This window comes from Oncorhynchus clarkii, chromosome 29 (assembly GCF_045791955.1).
Source record: "Oncorhynchus clarkii lewisi isolate Uvic-CL-2024 chromosome 29, UVic_Ocla_1.0, whole genome shotgun sequence".
In the NCBI taxonomy this organism is placed as follows: Eukaryota; Metazoa; Chordata; class Actinopteri; order Salmoniformes; family Salmonidae; genus Oncorhynchus; species Oncorhynchus clarkii.
Genome location: NC_092175.1, coordinates 32,545,061 through 32,570,846, shown reverse-complemented (window position 1 = coordinate 32,570,846; position 25,786 = coordinate 32,545,061). Strand labels below are relative to the sequence as shown.

Genomic DNA, 25,786 nt, shown 5'->3' with positions numbered 1-25,786 from the left:
CAAAACTTCTATTTGATCAAATAAGCTTCATGTATCAAATTAGCAATTACATTTTTTGATGACAAAATTCGACACTCTCCCATTGACCTGCATACCAAAAAATTCCCACTTCTACTTGATAACGGTTTATTTTCATGGAGGAAAATTTTGGGGTGAAGTCAGCCCTCTTGCTTCGCCTCTTCCTCTCTGGCTTCCCCAGAATCTCCTCATTGCCACCTATCAAAATGTACCTACATTAATTAAGGCTACTGTTTATTTGTGTATTTCACACTATGTTGGGGTAAAAATCTGATAATAATGCTTGTATGGATGTCGTCCCCAATACCCGCATTATACGTAAATAAGGGTGCAAATTCCACCAATCGATTTCAAGCTTATCCAAACAGTAGTTAGCATTTAGCAACAACAACAAAAAACACCACCCAAAATGGACAACATCTAAATTTCATGCAGCAAAAACAGAAAAATAGATCCAAATCGGATTTTAGTAAGCACATTCAGATCTGGGTTCAAATACTATTTAGGGTATTTCATAGACATTTTGGTATAAGTATTTTGTTGTTTCTTCTTTGAAAATACAAGTAGTTGAATATTGGATTGTATTTGTAGATACACTTGGAAAGTATTGGCATATTTGAAAACACTCAAATACACAGACAAGTGTATTTTCAAATAGAAATATTTAAATACTACATGCATTTGAACCCTGGTCGGTTTGCTCCTAGGGGTATTTGAAATAAGTATTTGGAAATAAGTATTTGAAAACCATTTTGGCTACTTATAGAAAGTTATTTGAAAATACTTCAAATAGAGGTAGCTCAGTGGCAGTCGGTGCCTTTCAAAATAAGGAAGGACAATTTTTTTTTGTTCATGAGATTGGCCTTATTTCTATTACAGCATATTTCTATTATTCCATTCAGTGTTCAATGTAACATCGATAGGTTTAGGCTACTACATGATACTCAAATGTTCTTAACAATAATTAAGATCGGAAGTCAAAACAAAGTTGAGGCTCAACCATTAATTATTCTCAAACCATTGACCAAGTTAATCTTGCAGTAGGCTTACTACATACAGTACTAGTAAAAAAACAATCAATATCAGGATGTTGTTTGAATCCCATGATTGGTTGCCTTTCAATATGCTAACTTTATTGGGTTTGGTGTTTCACAATGTCATTCAGAAGAGGAAGCATTTGGCCATTCATGGACAGTCTTTAAAATACTTTAAGTCAGAAGCAGATAGTTGCACAAATAGAGTCTTATTATTTAGGCATGGCAGGTGTCCATAGCAACTGCTACATTTGGAGAGGGAAAAAAGGAAAATATATATTCAAGAGAAACAGTAATCACTTGTACTATAGGATGTAATGAGGAATCTGAAAAAACAATCATAGATTTTACATTCAAAGTGCGATGTCATTGCTTTACACCATACCACACTCCAAAGCCATACACAACATAGACTTCTGAAGACGGGTATGTTGTATCTACCCTACAGTGTCACTGTATCTTGTTAGCTCTCATAACCTTTGACCTCTCTATAATTGTTATGCTTGCAGATGAAATCTCGCCTTACTTTGGTGCCAATGGCCTGCTGGCCAGTTTCTCATGCAGCTTCTGTAACGATCTACAAAAGTTTAGTCCCAATTACACATTGCATCAGAGATAGAGAACATGTAAAAACACACACATACACAAACATACACTTATAAAGTATGTGTAATTCAGGAAACAAAGGTATTCTGTTAGTCCAGAATGGGTAGATGCATACGGACAATCTGAAAATATACGGTCTTTATAAACTTGACCCATAGATTAATAACTGTGTTGTAAGGGTAACTTGTTAAGAAAGCCAGCTATTTCACAACAATGAAGCCACGAGCCAGAAGCTCATTGCTTGTTTCAGAAAATAGCAACGTGATTTAGGCTAATAGCGAGGGTGAACTATCAAGAGACAAACATACTGTATAATCTGTGATGACTACAGTGTTGTACTAAAAGTTTAGTAATCCATTTAACCATAAACCAATTTATAATGACAGAGGGACTCTTAAAAGGTCCCTAAATAAGACAAATTTGACAAACCTGGTAAAATAAAGTTGAAATTATATTATATAGGCTAATTGTGAACACAAATATTTTGTCGTTGATCAACAGAAACTGTCAAGAAAACTACCAAATTCTAAAATAGTTCAAGCCTAGCTGCTATCATCTTCACAAGACGACATGTAAAATGTACTGTATTTCTTAAATCAATACATTTAATGACAATACATTTGAGTGTGATTTAGGCTAGGTAGCAAAAAACGATCATTTGCACAACCACTGGATAATGTGTAAGGCTGTTGCAGTCACAAATAGTCAGTGAACAAATAAAACCTTGACCAGCCACATGTCTTGCACCTTCAGAAAGTATTCATACCCCTCACCTTATTCCACATTTTGTTGTGTTACAGCCTTACATCTATTCACTCTGTCATTTAGGCTAGTATTGTGGAGTAAGTACAATGTTGTTGATCCATCCCCAGTTTTACCATATCACAGCCATTAAAACTATGTAACCGTTATAAAGTCACCATGGGCCTCATAGTGAAATCCCTGAGCGGTTTCCTTCCTCACCGGCAAATGAGTTAGGAAGGACGCCTGTATCTTTGTAGTGACTGGGTGTATTGATACACCATCCAAAGTATAATAAAAAAAAAGCACCATACTCAAAGGGATATTCAATGTCAGCTTTTGTTTATTTTTACCAATCTACTAATAGGCCCCCTTCTTTGTGAGGCATTGGAAAATGCCTCACTGCTTGACTGAGGGACAGACAATTGTATGTGTGGGATACAGAGATGAGGTAGTCATTCAAAAATCATGTTCAAAACTATTATTGCACACAGAGTGAGTCCATCGAACTTATTACATGACATGTTAAGCACATTTTTACTGGAGGCAAAAGAAACGCACACCTGTTTAGGCGAGGTGCTGGCTAGCGGAGTAGAACACCTGTTTAGGTGAGGTGCTGGCTAGCGGAGTAGAACAACTGTTTAGGTGAGGTGCTGGCTAGCGGAGTAGAACACCTGTTTAGGAGAGGTGCTGGCTAGCGGAGTAGAACACCTGTTTAGGCGAGGTGCTGGCTAGCGGAGTAGAACACCTGTTTAGGTGAGGTGCTGGCTAGCGGAGTAGAACACCTGTTTAGGTGAGGTGCTGGCTAGCGGAGTAGAACACCTGTTTAGGCGAGGTGCTGGCTAGCGGAGTAGAACACCTGTTTAGGAGAGGTGCTGGCTAGCGGAGTAGAACACCTGTTTAGGTGAGGTGCTGGCTAGCGGAGTAGAACACCTGTTTAGGTGAGGTGCTGGCTAGCGGAGTAGAACACCTGTTTAGGTGAGGTGCTGGCTAGCGGAGTAGAACACCTGTTTAGGAGAGGTGTGATGAAAGAAACATACAGGAACTCAAATCCTTCTGTTCACCTGATTTAGAATTCCTCACAATCAAAAGTAGACCGCATTATCTACCAAGAGAATTCTCTTCGATTATAATCACAGCCGTATATATCCCCCCCCCCCCCCCAAGCAGATGGCTCTGAACTAACTTTATTTGACTCTTTGCAAACTGGAATCCATTTATCCGGAGGCTGCATTCATTGTTGCTGGGGATTTTAACAAGGCTAATCTGAAAACAAGACTCCCTAAATTTTATCAGCATATCGATTGCGCAACCAGGGGTGGAAAAACCTTGGATCATTGTTACTCTAACTTCCGCGACGCATATAAGGCCCTGCCCCGCCCTCCTTTCGGAAAAGCTGACCACGACTCCATTTTGTTGATCCCTGCCTACATACAGAAACTAAAACAAGAGGCTCCCACGCTGAGGTCTGTCCAACGCTGGTCCGACCAAGCTGACTCCACACTCCAAGACTGCTTCCATCACGTGGACTGGGACATGTTTCGTATTGCGTCAGATAACAATATTGACGAATACGCTGATTCGGTGTGCGAGTTCATTAGAACGTGCGTTGAAGATGTCGTTCCCATAGCAACGATTAAAACATTCCCTAACCAGAAACTGTGGATTGATGGCAGCATTCGCGTGAAACTGAAAGCGCGAACCACTGCTTTTAATCAGGGCAAGGTGACTGGTAACATGACCGAATACAAACAGTGCAGCTATTCCCTCCGCAAGGCTATCAAACAAGCTAAGCGTCAGTACAGAGACAAAGTAGAATCTCAATTCAACGGCTCAGACACAAGAGGCATGTGGCAGGGTCTACAGTCAATCACGGACTACAAGAAGAAATCCAGCCCAGTCACGGACCAGGATGTCCTGCTCCCAGGCAGACTAAATCACTTTTTTGCCCGCTTTGAGGACAATACAGTGCCACTGACACGGCCTGCAACGAAAACATGCGGACTCTCCTCCACTGTAGCCGAGGTGAGTAAGATATTTAAACGTGTTAACCCTCGCAAGGCTGCAGGCCCAGACGGCATCCCCAGCCGTGCCCTCAGAGCATGCGCAGACCAGCTGGCCGGTGTGTTTACGGACATATTCAATCAATCCCTATACCAGTCTGCTGTTCCCACATGCTTCAAGAGGGCCACCATTGTTCCTGTTCCCAAGAAAGCTAAGGTAACTGAGCTAAACGACTACCGCCCCGTAGCACTCACTTCCGTCATCATGAAGTGCTTTGAGAGACTAGTCAAGGACCATATCACCTCCACCCTACCCGACACCCTAGACCCACTCCAATTTGCTTACCGCCCAAATAGGTCCACAGACGATGCAATCTCAACCACACTGCACACTGCCCTAACCCATCTGGACAAGAGGAATACCTATGTGAGAATGCTGTTCATCGACTACAGCTCGGCATTCAACACCATAGTACCCTCCAAGCTCGTCATCAAGCTCGAGACCCTGGGTCTCGACCCCGCCCTGTGCAACTGGGTACTGAACTTCCTGACGGGCCGCCCCCAGGTGGTGAGGGTAGGCAACAACATCTCCACCCCGCTGATCCTCAACACTGGGGCCCCACAAGGGTGCGTTCTGAGCCCTCTCCTGTACTCCCTGTTCACCCACGACTGCGTGGCCACGCACGCCTCCAACTCAATCATCAAGTTTGCGGACGACACAACAGTGGTAGGCTTGATTACCAACAACGACGAGACGGCCTACAGGAAGGAGGTGAGGGCCCTCGGAGTGTGGTGTCAGGAAAATAACCTCACACTCAACGTCAACAAAACTAAGGAGATGATTGTGGACTTCAGGAAACAGCAGAGGGAACACCCCCCTATCCACATCGATGGAACAGTAGTGGAGAGGGTAGCAAGTTTTAAGTTCCTCGGCATACACATCACAGACAAACTGAATTGGTCCACTCACACAGACAGCATCGTGAAGAAGGCGCAGCAGCGCCTCTTCAACCTCAGGAGGCTGAAGAAATTTGGTTTGTCACCAAAAGCACTCACAAACTTCTACAGATGCACAATCGAGAGCATCCTGGCGGGCTGTATCACCGCCTGGTACGGCAACTGCTCCGCCCACAACCGTAAGGCTCTCCAGAGGGTAGTGAGGTCTGCACAACGCATCACCGGGGGCAAACTACCTGCCCTCCAGGACACCTACACCACCCGATGTTACAGGAAGGCCATAAAGATCATCAAGGACATCAACCACCCGAGCCACTGCCTGTTCACCCCGCTATCATCCAGAAGGCGAGGTCAGTACAGGTGCATCAAAGCTGGGACCGAGAGACTGAAAAACAGCTTCTATCTCAAGGCCATCAGACTGTTAAACAGCCACCACTAACATTGAGTGGCTGCTGCCAACACACTGACACTGACACTGACTCAACTCCAGCCACTTTAATAATGGGAATTGATGGGAAATGATGTAAATATATCACTAGCCACTTTAAACAATGCTACCTTATATAATGTTACTTACCCTACATTATTCATCTCATATGCATACGTATATACTGTACTCTATATCATCGACTGCATCCTTATGTAATACATGTATCACTAGCCACTTTAACTATGCCACTTTGTTTACATACTCATCTCATATGTATATACTGTACTCGATACCATCTACTGTATCCTGCCTATGCTGCTCTGTACCATCACTCATTCATATATCCTTATGTACATATTCTTTATCCCCTTACACTGTGTATAAGACAGTAGTTTTGGAATTGTTAGTTAGATTACTTGTTGGTTATTACTGCATTGTCGGGAACTAGAAGCACAAGCATTTCGCTACACTCGCATTAACATCTGCTAACCATGTGTATGTGACAAATAAATTTTGATTTGATTTGATTTGCTGGCTAGCGGAGTAGAACACCTGTTTAGGCGAGGTGCTGGCTAGCGGAGTAGAACACCTGTTTAGGCGAGGTGCTGGCTAGCGGAGTAGAACACCTGTTTTGGCGAGGTGCTGGCTAGCGGAGTAGAACACCTGTTTAGGCGAGGTGCTGGCTAGCGGAGTAGAACACCTGTTTAGGCGAGGTGCTGGCTAGCGGAGTAGAACACCTGTTTAGGAGAGGTGCTGGCTGGCGGAGTAGAACACCTGTTTAGGTGAGGTGCTGACTAGCGGAGTAGAACACCTGTTCAGGTGAGGTGCTGGCTAGCGGAGTAGAACACCTGTTTAGGCGAGGTGCTGGCTAGCGGAGTAGAACACCTGTTTACGCGAGAGGTGCTGGCTAGCGGAGTAGAACACCTGTTTAGGCGAGGTGCTGGCTAGCGGCGTAGAACACCTGTTTAGACGAGGTGCTGGCTAGCGGAGTACAACACCTGTTTAGGCGAGGTGCTGGCTAGCGGAGTAGAACACCTGTTTAGGCGAGGTGCTGGCTAGCGGAGTAGAACACCTGTTTAGGCGAGGTGCTGGCTAGCGGAGTAGAACACCTGTTTAGGCGAGGTGCTGGCTAGCGGAGTAGAACACCTGTTTAGGTGAGGTCCTGGCTAGCGGAGTAGAACACCTGTTTAGACGAGGTGCTGGCTAGCGGAGTAGAACACCTGTTTACGTGAGGTGCTGGCTAGCAGAGTAGAACACCTGTTTACGTGAGGTGCTGGCTAGCGGAGTAGAACACCTGTTTAGGCGAGGTGCTGGCTAGCGGAGTAGAACACCTGTTTACGTGAGGTGCTGGCTAGCGGAGTAGAACACCTGTTTAGGTGAGGTGCTGGCAAGCGGAGTAGAACACCTGTTTAGGCGAGGTGCTGGCTAGCGGAGTAGAACACCTGTTTAGGCGAGGTGCTGGCTAGCGGAGTAGAACACCTGTTTAGGTGAGGTGCTGGCTAGCGGAGTAGAACACCTGTTTAGGGGAGGTGCTGGCTAGCGGAGTAGAACACCTGTTTAGGTGAGGTCCTGGCTAGCGGAGTAGAACACCTGTTTAGGCGAGGTGCTGGCTGGCGGAGTAGAACACCTGTTTAGGCGAGGTGCTGGCTAGCGGAGTAGAACACCTGTTTAGGCGAGGTGCTGGCTAGCGGAGTAGAACATCTGTTTAGGCGAGGTGCTGGCTGGCGGAGTAGAACACCTGTTTAGGAGAGGTGCTGGCTAGCGGAGTAGAACACCTGTTTAGGCGAGGTGCTGGCTAGCGGAGTAGAACACCTGTTTAGGCGAGGTGCTGGCTAGTGGAGTAGAACACCTGTTTACGTGTGGTGCTGGCTAGCGGAGTAGAACACCTGTTTACGTGAGGTGCTGGCTAGCGGAGTAGAACACCTGTTTAGGTGAGGTGCTGGCTAGCGGAGTAGAACACCTGTTTAGGAGAGGTGCTGGCTAGCGGAGTAGAACACCTGTTTAGGCGAGGTGCTGGCTAGCGGAGTAGAACACCTGTTTAGGTGAGGTGCTGGCTAGCGGAGTAGAACACCTGCTTAGGAGAGGTGCTGGCTAGCGGAGTAGAACACCTGTTTAGGTGAGGTGCTGGCTAGCGGAGTAGAACACCTGTTTAGGAGAGGTGCTGGCTAACGGAGTAGAACACCTGTTTAGGCGAGGTGCTGGCTAGCGGAGTAGAACACCTGTTTAGGCGAGGTGCTGGCTAGCAGAGTAGAACACCTGTTTACGTGAGGTGCTGGCTAGCAGAGTAGAACACCTGTTTACGTGAGGTGCTGGCTAGCAGAGTAGAACACCTGTTTACGTGAGGTGCTGGCTAGCGGAGTAGAACACCTGTTTAGGTGAGGTGCTGGCTAGCGGAGTAGAACCCCTTTTTAGGCGAGGTGCTGGCTAGCGGAGTAGAACACCTGTTTAGGTGAGGTGCTGGCTAGCGGAGTAGAACACCTGTTTAGGAGAGGTGCTGGCTAGCGGAGTAGAACACCTGTTTAGGCGAGGTGCTGGCTAGCGGAGTAGAACACCTGTTTAGGTGAGGTGCTGGCTAGCGGAGTAGAACACCTGTTTAGGAGAGGTGCTGGCTAGCGGAGTAAAACACCTGTTTAGGTGAGGTCCTGGCTAGCGGAGTAGAACACCTGTTTAGGAGAGGTGCTGGCTAGCGGAGTAGAACACCTGTTTAGGTGAGGTGCTGGCTAGCGGAGTAGAACACCTGTTTAGGTGAGGTGCTGGCTAGCGGAGTAGAACACCTGTTTAGGTGAGGTGCTGGCTAGCGGAGTAGAACACCTGTTTAAGTGAGGTGCTGGCTAGCGGAGTAGAACACCTGTTTAGGTGAGGTGCTGGCTAGCGGAGTAGAACACCTGTTTAGGAGAGGTGCTGGCTAGCGGAGTAGAACACCTGTTTAGGTGAGGTGCTGGCTAGCGGAGTAGAACACCTGTTTAGGTGAGGTGCTGGCTAGCGGAGTAGAACACCTGTTTAGGTGAGGTGCTGGCTAGCGGAGTAGAACACCTGTTTAGGTGAGGTGCTGGCTAGCGGAGTAGAACACCTGTTTAGGTGAGGTGCTGGCTAGCGGAGTAGAACACCTGTTTAGGTGAGGTGCTGGCTAGCGGAGTAGAACACCTGTTTAGGTGAGGTGCTGGCTAGCGGAGTAGAACACTTGAAAAAGAAAAGGAGAGGCGCACACTCTAGGAGCTCAGATTAAAAAATGTAATAACCTAATAACTAATGTTTCAAGAGACGAGCTGTTTTCATCAGGGTATAATGACAAACACTGTGGGTCACTAGTTTATATCGTTTCAAAGGACACACAGATGTCTTTAATCATGGCTGGGTGTGGCTTGATTTCATTGGTTAATTTACAGATATAAATAGAACATGTAAAAAGCATGAATGGATAACATATGATCATAGATACAATTTGGCTACATAAGACCACAAACATTTACAATGGATAGCAAAATCACAATAATCAAAATGTTTACTCCTGAACTTATTAAGGCTTGCCATAACAAAGGGGTTGAATACTTAATGACTCAATACATTTCAGCTTTTCATTTGTTATTAATTTGTAAAAATAATAATAATAATCAAAAAACATAATTCCACTTTGACATGATGTACTATTGTGTGTAGACTAGAGACAAAACATCTAAATGTAATACATTTTAAATTCAGGCTGTAACACAACAAGATGTGGAAAAAGTCAAGTGGTGTGAGTACTCTCTGAAGGAACTGTATATGTCATTATGCCAAATATTTCCTTGGGCTAAATGTAATTGTCCCTTTCAGTGTAAAATGTCCTACAGCAGGCCACCATAGCTTGCATGAACATACTGCCATGTATTATCCCACACAGCATAACAATCGATAAGAGATTAAACACGTAAGACAAGCTACTTTTACTGTGCTTGACATGCAAGTTGATACAACATGTAAAGGCAAGTAGAGACCTGAAATTATTAGAAACAAACATGTTTCAATTGAAAGAAAAATAACAGTGTGTCTGGATCGTTAGGCCATATCCCCATTGTTACCTGTTCGCCCTTACCCTTACAAGAAAGCACACTTGTCAAAAGCTCCCTAAAATGTTAGCTACCTAGATGTTAAATTGTCTGAATCAGTCAGCACACCTTCCTGAAAATAATACCGGGAAGCAAGCTTCTATAAAGTGTCTATGATCCGTATAATTTGATAATCGTGATCCATCTCATGCAGGAAGTGTTCGTAAAGAACAATAATGGAAAAATCAGAGACCGTCTGTTTCTTCAGTGGATACTCATTAGGAAAAGAGAGATTTGTTTGTGCATAAACTAAAAGGATTTCCTAATAATAGCAGGTTTAAATGTTTTCATGGGTAAAACAAAACATCTAAAGATATGACTGTCGGCTATTTCCCAAAAAACGAATTGCTACCCTATTAATAATAAAGTAACAATGAGGTGTGGAAAGTCCTAATAGCCTTGACTTTTGTGGGTCAACTCTGGCTTTATAACACAAATGCCATTGTGTAGATAATACGTCTCAGGTTTTTCCACTGCACACCAGTGTCAAATGTGCCTTTTTTAATGAGCTGTAGGCTTGTCCGTCATACAATTTTGGCCACTATGCTAAGAGTGTTTTTCACTAGCATGGGGCCTAAAAAGGCTTTTCAGGAGGCCTAGGTGTAAACAAATAGAATATAAACTTACTCTGGCATTATCCACAAAAAGATACAGAAGAGTCTCTATTTGATTTATTTTCTTAAACCATCTCCAGATACTTTCCGTTTTGAATACACAGTGATCTAACCATGAATTGTAGAAAACCATATGGGTAGAAGGGTTAGCTAAGGACACACATGCACTTTGGCAAACATACAATTTCCCTATTAGAAACCAAGATACATTTTTGGCATCAGTGAAATGCCTGAGCCCTCGTGTATGTTTAAAGTGTAAGACGGAGAAGTATTTACATGCCCCTGTCTTTAGCCCAAATAAAATACATGTTTAAGGAATTCAAGCACACAAAGAAAGTACAGAGACACTACCGTACAGGCTAGAATAGATTCTGAAACAGTAAATGGCTGTACGTTACAAAGTCCTTAGATCTTCACATGAGAGAAATGACAATCTACCTTAAAGTTCACTAAATATTTTAACAAGTGTTAGTGCTATGTTTGCCAATCCTATAACACCCCCACTGTGGTATTTGGGGGGGGGGGGGGGGGAGTGCTGAGAAAATGCATGGTTTGAATAATAACGTTTTACATTTTTTTTAAACTCAAATATTGTCTAACAAATCACATCACATAAAAAATGAAATGTTGTTTTCCATGGTGCGGCTTGGCTGCAGTGTGTGTTTGGTTGAATTCACCCTATCTATCTGACGATCAAGACGATTCACTGTACATTTTAAGAAGCAGTCACCTTAGATCTGGCACAGAAAACCGATTGACAGAGTACTGGCAAATAAATAAACTAGAATATTGCCTAACTGAAATCCTTTCAACAAAGTCTCAACTATACTTGATAAACCAGTTGGGTTTTGCTATCTCAAGTATTATTTGAGTTATATGACCATTTCTCAAGTCAGGATTAGACTCCTAAGTGACTGTCACAGGGTACGAATGTTAACAGCAGCCGGCAATCTTCTCAGATAGCTTGAACGCCAACTAACCAGTAAATTACCAGAGTTTGGTAGTTTACAAGCTTGTCACTATTGTGACGTTTAATAGTTTTGTCAAATAAATGATCAAGCCTAGTGATCAAATAGTGTTGTGGTTTTACCCTCCTCCACATTTCCCATCAGTAACATGTGTAACAACTCTTCTTCCTGTGAAAATAGAGTAACTCCCATAGCAGTGGTTGTAGTACACTTAGCACTGGAAGGCACATACCCCTCAACTTTCTTTCCAACACTTTCACATGACGTAGACACACGCTTATTACCTCCTTGGCCTACTAGGCATATGTCCTTGGCAGTAGTCAAATAATGGTTGCTAATGGCAATGACACTACAATATGCTAAGTACAAAAGTTTTAAACCACAAATACAAAACTAGGAATGTTAAAATAATTACAAATCATATCAACAGCCAAAATACAAGTCCACCAACTTCTATGTAGCAGAGTGAGGCAACATTTCTGCATGTAGGCTAGGCCTGTGAGAGAAATCTGTGTCACACAACATTTCTGCATGTAGGCTAGGCCTGTGAGAGAAATCTGTGTCACACAACATTTCTGCATGTAGGCTAGGCCTGTGAGAGAAATCTGTGTCACACAACATTTCTGCATGTAGGCTAGGCCTGTGAGAGAAATCTGTGTCACACAACATTTTTGCATGTAGGCTAGGCCTGTGAGAGAAATCTGTGTCGCACAATTTAGGGAAAATAGCACTATTAAGATGAAATCATTTCATAGAGTATATGCTCAGACAATTACTACTGAATAAAATATTTTAAGCTCACTTTTCCTCCTCTGCTTGAACTTTAGGTAAAGGCTACTCTTTACATGTTCATATTCCAAAGGGCTGCTACTCTGTTCTTTATTTGACTCTTATTATTATCTATCCTGATGCTTAGTCACTTTACCCTGAACGCATGTACATATCTAACTCAAATACCTCATACCTTTTGTGGGAGAAAGATGTACATATAGGGAGGAACATAATACTGTAACACAAGAGAAAGATACACTTAGAGTGCATTTGCTATTCTGGTAAAATGCATTGTCTATTGTATAGGACAGGAGGCCAGAGTAAGGCCATGAGAGTATAGGACAGTTGAACATTGAAAACAGACCACACAAAGAGAAGGCGACACACGCCTAGGACAACTGGACACGCTAAAAACAGAGGAGACACATAGTCTGCTGATCCTAGATAAGAACACACATACAAAAGAACGCATTAAGCTAAGTGCAGGGCCAAAGCATAGGCATATAGAATAGAGGAATGTATATTATTTTTAGGACAAAGCAAGGGTCTTGCCACCATTATAATCTGACGAAAAGCAGATATGGGCGTTATTGGGCGTGAACAAGCAGGAAGCCTGAACTAAAAAGATAATGGTAGGCAGAAGAATTAGGGGTAGTATGCTTATCTGCATATGGGTTGGACCCATATGCTATATGTGTATAAATACAGGAGCCGGGGCTCTGGGAAGCGGTGTGTGTTCCGCGGACCACTCCGGCTTGCTATACTCTGTATTAAAAGCCTATTTGATTTCACAAGTTCTTGCAAGTGTCACATTTGAACCGATTTTCCACGACACTCTGCACACTGACCTGGTACTCCTTGTATATAGCTCCGCATTGATATGGTACTCCACATTGATCTGGTACTCCCTGTATATAGCTCCACATTGATCTGGTACTCCCTGTATATAGCTCCATATTGATCTGGTACTCCCTGTATATAGCTCTACATTGATCTGGTACTCCCTGTATATAGCTCTACATTGATCTGGTACTCCCTGTATATAGCTCCATATTGATCTGGTACTGGTACTCCCTGTATATAGCTCTACATTGATCTGGTACTCCCTGTATATAGCTCCATATTGATCTGGTACTGGTACTCCCTGTATATAGCTCCATATTGATCTGGTACTCCCTGTATATAGCTCCATATTGATCTGGTACTCCCTGTATATAGCTCCATATTGATCTGGTACTCCCTGTATATAGCTCCATATTGATCTGGTACTGGTACTCCCTGTATATAGCTCCATATTGATCTGGTACTCCCTGTATATAGCTCCATATTGATCTGGTACTCCCTGTATATAGCTCTACATTGATCTGGTACTCCCTGTATATAGCTCCATATTGATCTGGTACTCCCTGTATATAGCTCCATATTGATCTGGTACTCCCTGTATATAGCTCCATATTGATATGGTACTCCCTGTATATAGCTCCATATTGATCTGGTACTGGTACTCCCTGTATATAGCTCCACATTGATCTGGTACTCCCTGTATATAGCTCCATATTGATCTGGTACTCCCTGTACATAGCTCTACATTGATCTGGTACTCCCTGTATATAGCTCTACATTGATCTGGTACTCCCTGTATATAGCTCCATATTGATCTGGTACTGGTACTCCCTGTATATAGCTCTACATTGATCTGGTACTCCCTGTATATAGCTCCATATTGATCTGGTACTGGTACTCCCTGTATATAGCTCTACATTGATCTGGTACTCCCTGTATATAGCTCCATATTGATCTGGTACTGGTACTCCCTGTATATAGCTCCATATTGATCTGGTACTCCCTGTATATAGCTCCATATTGATCTGGTACTCCCTGTATATAGCTCCATATTGATCTGGTACTCCCTGTATATAGCTCCATATTGATCTGGTACTGGTACTCCCTGTATATAGCTCCATATTGATCTGGTACTCCCTGTATATAGCTCCATATTGATCTGGTACTCCCTGTATATAGCTCCATATTGATCTGGTACTCCCTGTATATAGCTCCATATTGATCTGGTACTCCCTGTATATAGCTCCATATTGATCTGGTACTCCCTGTATATAGCTCCATATTGATCTGGTACTCCCTGTATATAGCTCTACATTGATCTGGTACTCCCTGTATATAGCTCCATATTGATCTGGTACTCCCTGTATATAGCTCCATATTGATATGGTACTCCCTGTATATAGCTCCATATTGATCTGGTACTGGTACTCCCTGTATATAGCTCCACATTGATCTGGTACTCCCTGTATATAGCTCCATATTGATCTGGTACTCCCTGTATATAGCTCCATATTGATATGGTACTCCCTGTATATAGCTCTACATTGATCTGGTACTCCCTGTATATAGCTCCATATTGATATGGTACTCCCTGTATATAGCTCCATATTGATCTGGTACTGGTACTCCCTGAATTTCGCTCCATATTGATCTGGTACTCCCTGTATATAGCTCTATATTGATATGGTACTCCCTGTATATAGCTCCATATTGATCTGGTACTCCCTGTATATAGCTCCATATTGATATGGTACTCCCTGTATATAGCTCCATATTGATATGGTACTCCCTGTATATAGCTCCATATTGATCTGGTACTCCCTGTATATAGCTCCATATTGATATGGTACTCCCTGTATATAGCTCCATATTGATATGGTACTCCCTGTATATAGCTCCATATTGATCTGGTACTCCCTGTATATAGCTCCATATTGATCTGGTACTCCCTGTATATAGCTCCATATTGATCTGGTACTCCCTGTATATAGCTCCATATTGATATGGTACTCCCTGTATATAGCTCTACATTGATCTGGTACTCCCTGTATATAGCTCCATATTGATATGGTACTCCCTGTATATAGCTCCATATTGATCTGGTACTGGTACTCCCTGAATTTCGCTCCATATTGATCTGGTACTCCCTGTATATAGCTCTATATTGATATGGTACTCCCCGTATATAGCTCCATATTGATCTGGTACTCCCTGAATTTCGCTCCATTCCCGTGTATTTTATTTTATTCTTCTTGTGTTACTATTTTCTTTTTAAAACTCTGCATTGTTGGGAAGGGCTCGTAATCAAGCATTTCACTGTAAAGTCATCACCAGTTGTATTCGGGCGCATATGACAAATACAATTATATTTTTGAAGTATCTTTAAGAGGACATAATATGGTAATGTAAACTTGTTACTGAATTTTACACATCTTCAAATTGTCAGGATATATTTCAGGACTAAAATGAGCTATTTCCAGCATGACATCTCACAGTGTGCTCCTGAAAGGCCTATAATGGGCTTTCAAAAAAATGACCAATATTGTCATCCGTGCCCCAGATTACACACGATTATACGTTTCTTAGTTGATTATAGCCTAATGCTCAAATATCATTACATAATGTGTCGGGGAGCCTCAGTTTCACATTTACTGATTTACTCTACCAATGAGAACAACACGGCTGTTGTTTAGCTAATTGAGGGTTTTCTATGTCTTCAGTTTAAAGGCTTGCTGTGCTGAAGAGAAGGGGAGGCCCCAGCGTTCTGCGGAGGGGAGGCACTATAAGACTGGGTCCTCCATTTACAAATATCTCAATATGTCAATATTTGAGTGACCAGTTGCCAGAGAGCTGACAGCTGGGCTTGCTAACCCTGCAGAACACTCTCTGCAAGGAGGCAGCTTTGATTGAACAGCAGTTCTAAGTTGGAACTATGGAAACTGAGAGGCTGAATCCTTTCTATGTGCTTGAGCAAAAGTGGAGAGGAAGTCATACTAAACTGCAAATAAATTTTTTCCTCTGGCTTTGTAATCCATTAACAAATACAGTTCTAAACAAGATTTGGAACCCATTGCTTGATTATGGAATTAACCACACAAACAAGCACGTGGTACCTTTGAGAGCTGAAGGGTATACCATTACATTTTCATCATACTTTTTTTCTGTTAGCACAAATAGGCTACATGACTTACCTTTCAATTTAAACTGGACGCCTCCGAAACCTCCCCACCTGGCAATGACATCCCAGATCACATTTGATGTCCTGGCAGTGCCTTCGTGAGCCAATCCAGAACTATCGCTATGGACAAAATACTGAATCAATTATTATATGAATCAAAGCTCGACATCTTGAATTGAACAGTTTTTTTTGTGATTGCTCATATGAAGAGTTCTTGTAAGACATTGGTTTGCAAACAAACTCCTTCAACTCTGCTAGCCTCTCTAAATTGTAGCCAGAATAAAAAGGTTTTTCCTTCACAAACTGAAAATATGTTGTGATAGTTGTAGGTACTATGTAATGATGTGCATGTAGTTACACTGTTATTGTTATTATAATTACAATGGGACAACTGCGCCTGTTTACTATCTGTTGTGGTTCAATTTAATGAACTCTGTATGAAAATCAGATTCAACAGAAACGGAACAGCATAGATGGATATTGGATGCCAAACTCCCTCTAAAGAATAGGCCTAAATGTGCCAGCAAACAGGCTTAAATTGCAATACTTCACGATACTGGCACTTATTACAACAATTACAATTTCATCCATCATAGCATACTCTGCACACATCCTCAAATCACTACAATAGTGGATGTTTTCAGTCCAAACTTGCCATATCAATCCAAAATAGTTAACATAAAATAGCCTCTCTCCATCTCATCATCAAAGGGAAAATGGATCATGATACAGAAAAATTAGAGGGTACAATTATTCTTTATAATGTACATTTGAGTTATGAGTTTTATCTTGAGATGTGTATCTTGAGGCTCCTTGTCAACAGGCATTTCAAACAACGAATGTATATTTGCTATACTACAGTTCAGCACACATGACACTATTCTTCATGATGTATATAGAAAACAGCCTATGATTCACGGACCATTTAGTGAAAACCTATTAGCCATATGTAGGGCTATACCAATTTCAGGATTCTGTGAAGGGATTGTTATCCAAAGTTTGCAGGACTTAGGCCTCCAATGCAGTATAGGCCCAACAATGAGACATATTGGCATCAGTCCAAAGAAAGGCTGTGAATTAATTTTGAATATGTTTTCATTTCATAAAGACCTGTGTAAGATTTAGGTTACACCTGTCAACTATATAACCTCATAAAAATCACAGAGTTATAGGTGCTTAGTAATTCACACCTCTCTGAAAGCACAGACTGCATACCAGCAATTTATGGCACCCTCAATAATATTAATAATAATAATAATAATAATTGAACATCCATAGTGATACGCTACTTCTGAGCCCAATTGTTTTTATATATCCACAAAATATCTGATCGCAATTTAACGTTCATTTGGGTGTGGTCTATGACGTCACAAGTACGACCAAATTACATGTATTTGGGAGGAGATGCGACACGCAACACACATATGTCAGTAGCAGCCAGTGTACATGCGCGGTCAAAACGTGTGGCCTGTCATTCGTCACAACTCACAGTGCCAAGCAAAGTTTCTGTTGTGGAGTTACCGGTATATCAAGCTACATAAAGTAGGCCTATTATATATAGTCTATAGGACAGAAAATACTCAATAGTAGTCTATAACCATTAGTAGGGAGTTGTAAGGGGGTGAATGGGATACAAGCCGAACCGAAACAAGTTCTACTTAAAAATGTAATTATCCGAAAAGGACATTGTGGACAATCTCTAACTGATTCAATAAAGTTTGACATAATGGACGACGTGATATAGCCCTACAGTAGCCTATTATTCACCCAAAAACCCCTTCAACGTGCAACATTTGTACCATTATGCAAAATCTGATATTTCAGCGAAAACAATGTAGATGTTAGATATGATCATATAGTGTAGTCCGAGTTTGGTCTAATATTGAGCAAGTCAACACATAGGCCTACCGAGGGGGCTCATACTGAGTCAATCGTGCCTCCAAGGTCATCTCTTTGAGTGTTTCAAATGTGCTGTCAACTCCCTAACCGGTGCTGTGTGAGTCCTATCTTTTGCAATCACCTCAAAAGATTCGAAGATTGATGTTTCTCTGCCGTTTCATTCTAATAGGCTATACTCCTAACCTTGATGCCCAAGTCCGGTGCTGAAATCCACATGCGGCGCAGAGGCAACAGTCTCAACAACTTTGAGAGATGGACAGGATGTTTTGCCCAAGTGATCAACTGTCTAATCAACCGTAACTAAAATTGTTAAAACTAATAAAACTGTTTGTGTTTTCGGGGGTAGGCCCACATCTCAGTGGATAAAACAACCTCTTGATGAACAAATGCACTATCTCAAGCACCCGTGTGCTGTAATTTATAATACAAATCGGACGGTCTCTCATAGGCCACATTTATGGGTGAAATAGTGAGAAGTAGATTATAAACTACTCATATATTATTTCTAGATTAAAATCTTTTTAAAATGGTCCCTCTTCTAATTTCCTATACGGTCATGTGCGTTAATATAGCCTAGCTGGAATTGCGCAACACAGATCGTGACAATAAAAGAGGGCATTCATTTTGTAAAACATGGCACCAAAATCCAGAGCAGATGGACAATCTTTCTTTTATCGGTGAACTAAATCAGCACTGTCTTTTATACTTTTAGCGGAGGATATTGGCTCAAAATGTAGGCTACCTTTCTGAGTCAGGCAGATGTTAATGTATAATTTAATTTGACAAATGTCAGACACCATGCATCCCAATTTTAACTTCTGGTACAGCATGTGCCAAAACGTTGGTTTGAGGGTTTTATTGCAATTTTACTTCTATTTCGTGCCAACAAGTGTTGACTTGATAAAGGTTGGGCAAATTTGGGCATTGTCCGGGAAAATAGCTAACAGACTGAGTTACATGGTGGTTTTAAATTGCATGCCCGCTCCTTCTCATTCACAAATTAAAGACCATTATAAATGTGTTTATTCCGCTTTTCTTACTACACCGCCTGCACTGGACTCCAGATGTTTCGAGCAAATGATCCTTATTTGTCTCACTTGTCTCATCCATTTTTAACCATGGTGTCTCATTCATAATGACGTTTTCAAACAGACAGAAGTAGAACTGAGTCAACACAATGAATATCTCTGTCAAAAATCGGAAGGAGTAAAACTAAGGAAATAAGCATTGATGTTGAGAATAATGACAGATGACAACCTGGGACGTCATGACAGTGTGCAGCGCGTCTTTTTTGTCGGGTGCAATGTAAACGGACCAGGCTATTGTAAAACTAGACTGTCTGCAATCAATAAACCCCACAATAGCATATGTCATTCTGCATTTAAATTCTACTTCAATGAGCCTCTAGAATGAAATAAAGTTTTTTGATTCTGATGTATATTTTGGTGGGAAATCAATAAATGGAGGCAATGGAACTCAGCGGAAAATGTTCCGTAGGCTATGTTCTAAGCTTCACTTACAATTAAGTTTTGTATATCTCATATTTTGGGAATAACTGTCGTTTCTCTTCTTATAAATAGCCTAACATAGATACTATTAACACCCGCCCCTTCCCTCACTTTTCCTATTTCTTACCTGCTGTCCTAAGCTTGTTCTCCAGTGGCGACAGCGTTTCGCAGCTTCCCCGGTTTTTCCCCGGCAAGGCTTCGAGTTTTTTAATATTTTCCCTTACTTTGTTTCATTTCTCACTTCCATCTTCTTTCATCTCATCAATAAACACACGCTGCAGCCTACCTTCATAGAGGACCTAAACGAGTTTAAAATGTACCCACCCATTTTTTAACTATACGTTGAATATTTTGGACAGGCACGCCTTTTCATTTACGATTGGAACAGAGAGCCATCTCTTGAGCGGTGTAGGTTGGAAGATATATCGGTCAGCGTGGTTTTGCCCCAATCATTGAGTCGTATACCCTCTCTACGGAGCGCGGTGGGACGGTGAAACTGGCTCCATTGGGGCTCTGAAATAGTAAATGTTCCACCTACGCAGACGGGGAAATTGTTTGATCCAATATGGACAACCGAAGGCTGTAGTTTCTTAATTAAATTCTGCTCTCTGGGTCTTAAAATGCTCATCCATGTAGAATGTATGTCTTGTTCGCAGAATGTTCTCTAAGGAAATCATTGTTATAGTGGTCATCAAGTGTTAATTTCGTTTTACAAGCTTTTATCCTAAAATATAATGAAGCAGGCCTATATTGAAATTATGACTATAATTAAACAGAAGCACTCTCAAGTCTCAATATTCCATCCTCGATCAAAAGGGCAGTCAATTGAGAATTATGTCGATCATGTGTCTGTACTTTGCATTGGACAATGTCGTTGTCAGTAACCGCTACCGATTGGTTTGCAGCTTTATATTGGATGACGTACCTGCCTATCATTTTTAGTACCAACAAGCTAGATTGCCTGCCGTGTCTTTTACTTTCTACGCATTTCTATTTTCTCATTTATTTATTTTTCAACGTCCCTAGCTGACCTCAAGCCAAGTGGGGGAAAAAATGCTGACGGTTTAGCTGGCCAATCAGATTGAGTAAAGCAATATTAAAAAATGTTGTTCTCCAATGCGTTCACATATAGACAGACCTACAGTATGTTCTGACTGGCAAGAAATAAAGAAATAGTGACCCCCCTTTCCTCGTACCCCCTCCGTGTGCCCCCTCCTCGTCTAGACAGTGACAGGTGTGTGTGGTGTGTGCGCGCGCGCTTGTCTGATGTCTAGACTGGAATAATCAACCTTAAACTGGGCTGAAGTTAATGTTTATTGTATATTCTAAATGTGGGGTATTAGTTGCAGGCAACAAACACCACGATGTTGAACGTATCTGCAAAATCCCAAGTATCATCTACGTTCTCATAGGGAATTATGCTTATCAGGAGGTTATGTTTCATGAATAAAGCTATGTTGTAGGATAATTGGGCTACGTGTGTTATAGCATAATAATAATAATGCGCGTGCTTCGGCCTACTATATTAGATTATGAAAGACAACAGGAAGAGAACCATTGAGCAAATGTAGCCCATTAAAATGAAATAAGCGTATTTCCCTTTTCGCTTAGTACAGCAAGACAAATCTCATAACTACAAACAATGTACAGTATAGCTAGCTGGGTGTTGCGTCAAACAAACGCCATTTCTCATGGCAGTAGCCTAAATGTTCATCCCGATTTGTAGATTTCCGGATATTGTGAGACGTGAACTTTTAGTTGATTACGAGCGCCATCTGGCGGATATTTGTATGTGATTTTATTACGGGTTCAGGTTCAGGGGAGGACACAGTGTCACAGAGGCTGTTAACTGCTAGACTATTAACCTACATATAAAAACAGTATTCGGTTGTAGACATGACACCAACTGAATACAACGACCATTCTTTTGAACATTTCCTAACACTTTCAAATCAATTAGGCATTGCAGGCATATTTATGGATTCATCTGGTCTAAATCGTTTTTATGGATTCATCTGGTCTAAATCGTTTCTACAGTTATTTATTATGTTAAACACAGCACCATTTATTGATGCAATGAACTAAATTATTTCAGCAATAAGTGGCATTTGGAGCTGTTCCAAGAATTATTGATATAATAAAACATTTTATATAGGCCTATTGTTCAACTGAAAATAAGGTATTGGAAGAATATTGCTAAGGCATCCCGTATCCAGCACTTCTTTACTACTAGGCAGACGGGTGTCCTCTGCAATAGCTCAAATTCACAACTGGGCGCCTTTCTATACCGTTGAAAGCTGTATAAATGACTTCACAAAACCTCTTGTTTACAGTTGCTGGGGAAACGTCAAATACCCGCCCCGGGGAGGTTCACATTCAGCCACCACTGCGCCTAAAGATCAGTGGCATTGACATTTTGTAGTAACTGAGGAAAAACAATAACTTGTCATACGAAAAGGTGGGTGTTTGTCAATGAATTTCAGTCATTTCGTTTTACTGTTCATAAAGTTATGTGCTGATATAGAGTAATGCGAGAGAACGCAATTACCTACGTTCTATTTTCTTCATTTCTCACAACATGTCAGTTTTTTATTTATTTTATTGTTATTTCACCTTTATTTAACCAGGTGGGCTGGTTGAGAACAAGTTTTCATTTACAACTGCGACCTGGCCAAGATGAAGCAAAGCAGTGCGACACAAACAACAACACATAGTTACACATGGAATAAACACATTTACAGTTAATTACACAATAGAAAAAAACGTTTATATACAGTGTGTGCAAATGGCGTGAGGAGGTAAGGCAATAAATAGGCCATAGTGGCGAAGTAATTGCAATTTAGCAAATTAAAACTGGAGTGATAGATGTGCAGATGATGACCTGCAAGTAGAAATACTGGTGTGCAAATGAGCAAAAAGTAAATAAAAACAATATGGGTATGAGGTAGGTAGATTTGCTGGGCTATTTACAGATGGGCTGTGTACAGCTGCAGCGATCAGTTTGCTGCTCAGATAGCTGATATTTAAAGTTAGTGAGGGAGATATAAGTCTCCAACTTCAGCGATTTTTGCAATTAGTTCCAGTCAATGGCAGCAGAGAATTGGAAGGAAAGGCGGCCAAAAGAGGTGTTGGCTTTGGGGATGCCCAGTGAGATATACCTGCTGGAGCGCGTGCTTCGGGTAGGTGTTGTTATCTTGACCAGTGAGCTGAGATAAGGTGGGGCTTTACCTAGCAAAGACTTATAGATGACCTGGAGCCAGTGGGTCTGGCGACGAATATGTAGCGAGGGCCAGCCGACGAGAGCATACAGGTCACAGTGATGGGTGGTATATGGGGCTTTGGTGACAAAACGGATGGCACTGTGATAGACTACATCCAGTTTGTTGAGTAGAGTGTTGGAGGCTATTTTGTAAATTGCATCGCCGAAGTCGAGGATCAGTAGGATAGTCAGTTTTACGAGGGTATGTTTGATGGCGTGAGTGAAGGAGGCTTTGTTGCGAAATAGAAAGCCGGTTCTAGATTTAATTTTGGATTGGAGATGTTTAATATGAGTCTGCAAGGAGAGTTTATAGTCTAGCCAGACACCTAGATATTTGTAGTTGTCCACATATTCTAAGTCAGAACCGTCCAAATTAGTGATGCTTGACAGTGATGTTAATAACCTGTCACTTTTAAAAACAGGTTATGGATAATTTGCCAGACCATTTCACTTTTTCATTCTTCAGAGGTCATTGTTCATGCCAATTTCATCATTGAAACTCCTCCTAGTCCTGCATACAGGTTTTTGGAGTGTCATATCATGCAGTATGGAAAAATGACAATGTAATAATTTCTCTGCTTAGATGGCAGACCCAGCAACAGACAAAGTGCTTATAACAGAGACGGCTGAACTGTCTTCACGTTCTGTGCCATCCTACTTTGACCCCTATGAGGGCTCTGTAAAATACATGGAAAGTCATCAAATTCTTCAGATCTTTCAGGTGAGAAAAACACCTGAAGTGAAACAAAAGTTGGTGATCATGAAACATGGGCATACAGTGTTTCCAATCTAATCATATTTTTGTGTGATCTTTCTTCAGGAGATTGCTGAGAACCTGGTTTTTGACAGGCCAGACGATCCTCTTCAGTTCATGTTAGAACAGGTTAGATGACTCCTTTATGTTTTTAGATAAAGGCCTAGAGACAATACAGATATAATAACAAGGCCTATTACATGTTTGCCTGGGATCTTGGCATCAAGGCAGTAATACTGCCCAGGCAACCTGAACTCTTTTAAATCCTTTCATTGCTCTTTTTTTTTACCCTGTGTGTATTGCCACGTATAAACAGAGGGTGAGAGGTGGGTTGTTTAACAGAGGTGGTGGGTTGTTGTTGGGTCCCTGTAATGTCACCATGAATCCTCCTCACTATGTAGCCTACATTATAAACTGGGTGGTTCGAGCCCTGAATGCTGATTGGCTGACAGCTGTGGTATATTCGACCATTTGCCACGGGAATGACAAAACATTTATTTTTACTGCTGTAATTACGTTACTGATTACTGTTACGTTACTGTTGTAATTACGTAACCAATATTAATATTAGCAATAAGGCACCTCGGGGGTTTGTGGTATATGACCAATATTAGCCGTGTCCAGGCACTCCTTATCCTAAGAACAGCCCTTATCCATGGTATATTGTCCATGTATCACCCCCCCGTGCCTTATTGCTTAAGGATATAACTGCTCAGTAATGGAAAGTCACCCTTTTTCCTGCTCAGGTACAATTGAAGATTCGAAACAGAGAAGAATCCAACTGCAAACCAGAGGAAATAGAGTAGGCTAGCAGCCTGTTCTACCATGCACTGCAGAAGACACCTGCGTCATTCAATCATGAGTAAAACGTAATTCATTGCTCAGAGTGTCGTCTGTATATCTCCGGGGGGGCTCCAAATCACCAGCGAGCATAGGCCATTCACAGGAATACACATTGGCTATGTTACACTATAAACTGCCTCAGCAATCTATAGACCAAGTCTTAGTAAAATGGCAATGATTGTGAAGTAGGCTAGCTATCTTATAGTCCAAATGACAATTTAGCAAGACCAGACATACAAAAAACCTTGTGATACAATTTTGATATCTCAAATGCAGAATAACTTGCTATCATCTGGGCACCTAGCCTTTCCCTCCCTCCCTTTCTAGCCTATTTAATCTCAGAAAATAACCCTTATGCTTAATATTATAATTTTTCCCACTTTCTTCCTCCACTTTTTCATTTGAGAAAAACGTACTGTACTCTGCCTGTGAAGGAATGGCCACTACAGGCCCTTGTGCTATCTGTCTGCCACAGTAACACATCGACCTTGAAACTCCTGATGCGTTTCATTTAATTTGAGTAAGCCCCTGTGGCACCACAGCGTTGTAAATAATGAGACTCTGGGGAAACAATAATTCTTCAGAACTTAAATTCAAAGTAATTCTTCAGAATTTGAATTCTATCTTCTTTAAGCCCATCACTGATAATAGATAGGACCATGGTAACTAGGTCTGTTAGCCATCATAGCAAGAGGACTGAAGAAAGTGCCATGTTATGTCACCATGGAGACAGACCTATACCATGTGTAGTTCACATAGTAATAGATCAAGCGAAGCACGCTATCTGATCTATGTTTTTCATGTTTCAAGATGATTCTCCAATCATTGTAAAGACCCCAAGCCATGGCAGATTGAGAAAACAGAAAAAACATAATGCTATGGTTATAACGAGTGATCATCCAGTTATGACATACCGTATGCAGTGGATAAACTTTAAACCAAGAACATGGTCATACTTTCACATTTCAGAATAGGCCTAGGCATACTCAGTTGGCACTTGGCAGAACTGTTATAAGTGAGCAGCCTACATGAAATTTAGCAACAATGACAACACTTTTTGGACCAGTTTCCCAATTTGGTGGTCCACTAAGTTTTGGTTTTGCGGAAATACAGTCATTAAAGTTGAGAACCAACTGTCTGTTCCAAGGTGGTATCTTGGGTCACTTTTGTTTTGTTTGTCACTCAGGATTGTCTTGCTTTTACAATAAACACTCAAAACTAACCAAACAGGTTTCACAATCTCACGTTACTTCAATGAAAGACCAGTCGTGGGGA

At 41.7% G+C, this 25,786-nt stretch overlaps 2 protein-coding genes across 3 annotated transcripts in view; one reads left to right on the top strand and one right to left on the bottom strand.

Moving 5' to 3' along the window:
• The window catches only part of LOC139388766 (zinc finger and BTB domain-containing protein 20-like), a 52,728-nt gene extending 32,658 nt beyond the window's left edge, over positions 1-20,070 (bottom strand). The window contains exons 1-2 of one of the 2 annotated variants that reach the window (XM_071135675.1): positions 19,783-20,070; positions 16,262-16,368 (exon numbers count right to left, since the gene is read on the bottom strand). The gene's annotated coding sequence lies outside the window, so the exon portion shown is untranslated. The remainder of the gene's footprint in view (positions 1-16,261; positions 16,369-19,782) is intronic. The other variant, XM_071135677.1, reaches the window with a different exon arrangement.
• LOC139388767 (testis-specific expressed protein 55-like) lies at positions 19,906-25,708 on the top strand. The gene is made up of 5 exons (XM_071135678.1): positions 19,906-19,971; positions 21,989-22,113; positions 23,498-23,635; positions 23,735-23,797; positions 24,415-25,708. The coding sequence occupies exons 3-5, from the start codon at positions 23,498-23,500 to the stop codon at positions 24,472-24,474; spliced, it is 261 nt and encodes an 86-aa protein (XP_070991779.1). The 5' UTR covers positions 19,906-19,971; positions 21,989-22,113; the 3' UTR covers positions 24,475-25,708.
• The last annotated feature ends 78 nt before the right edge of the window (positions 25,709-25,786 follow it).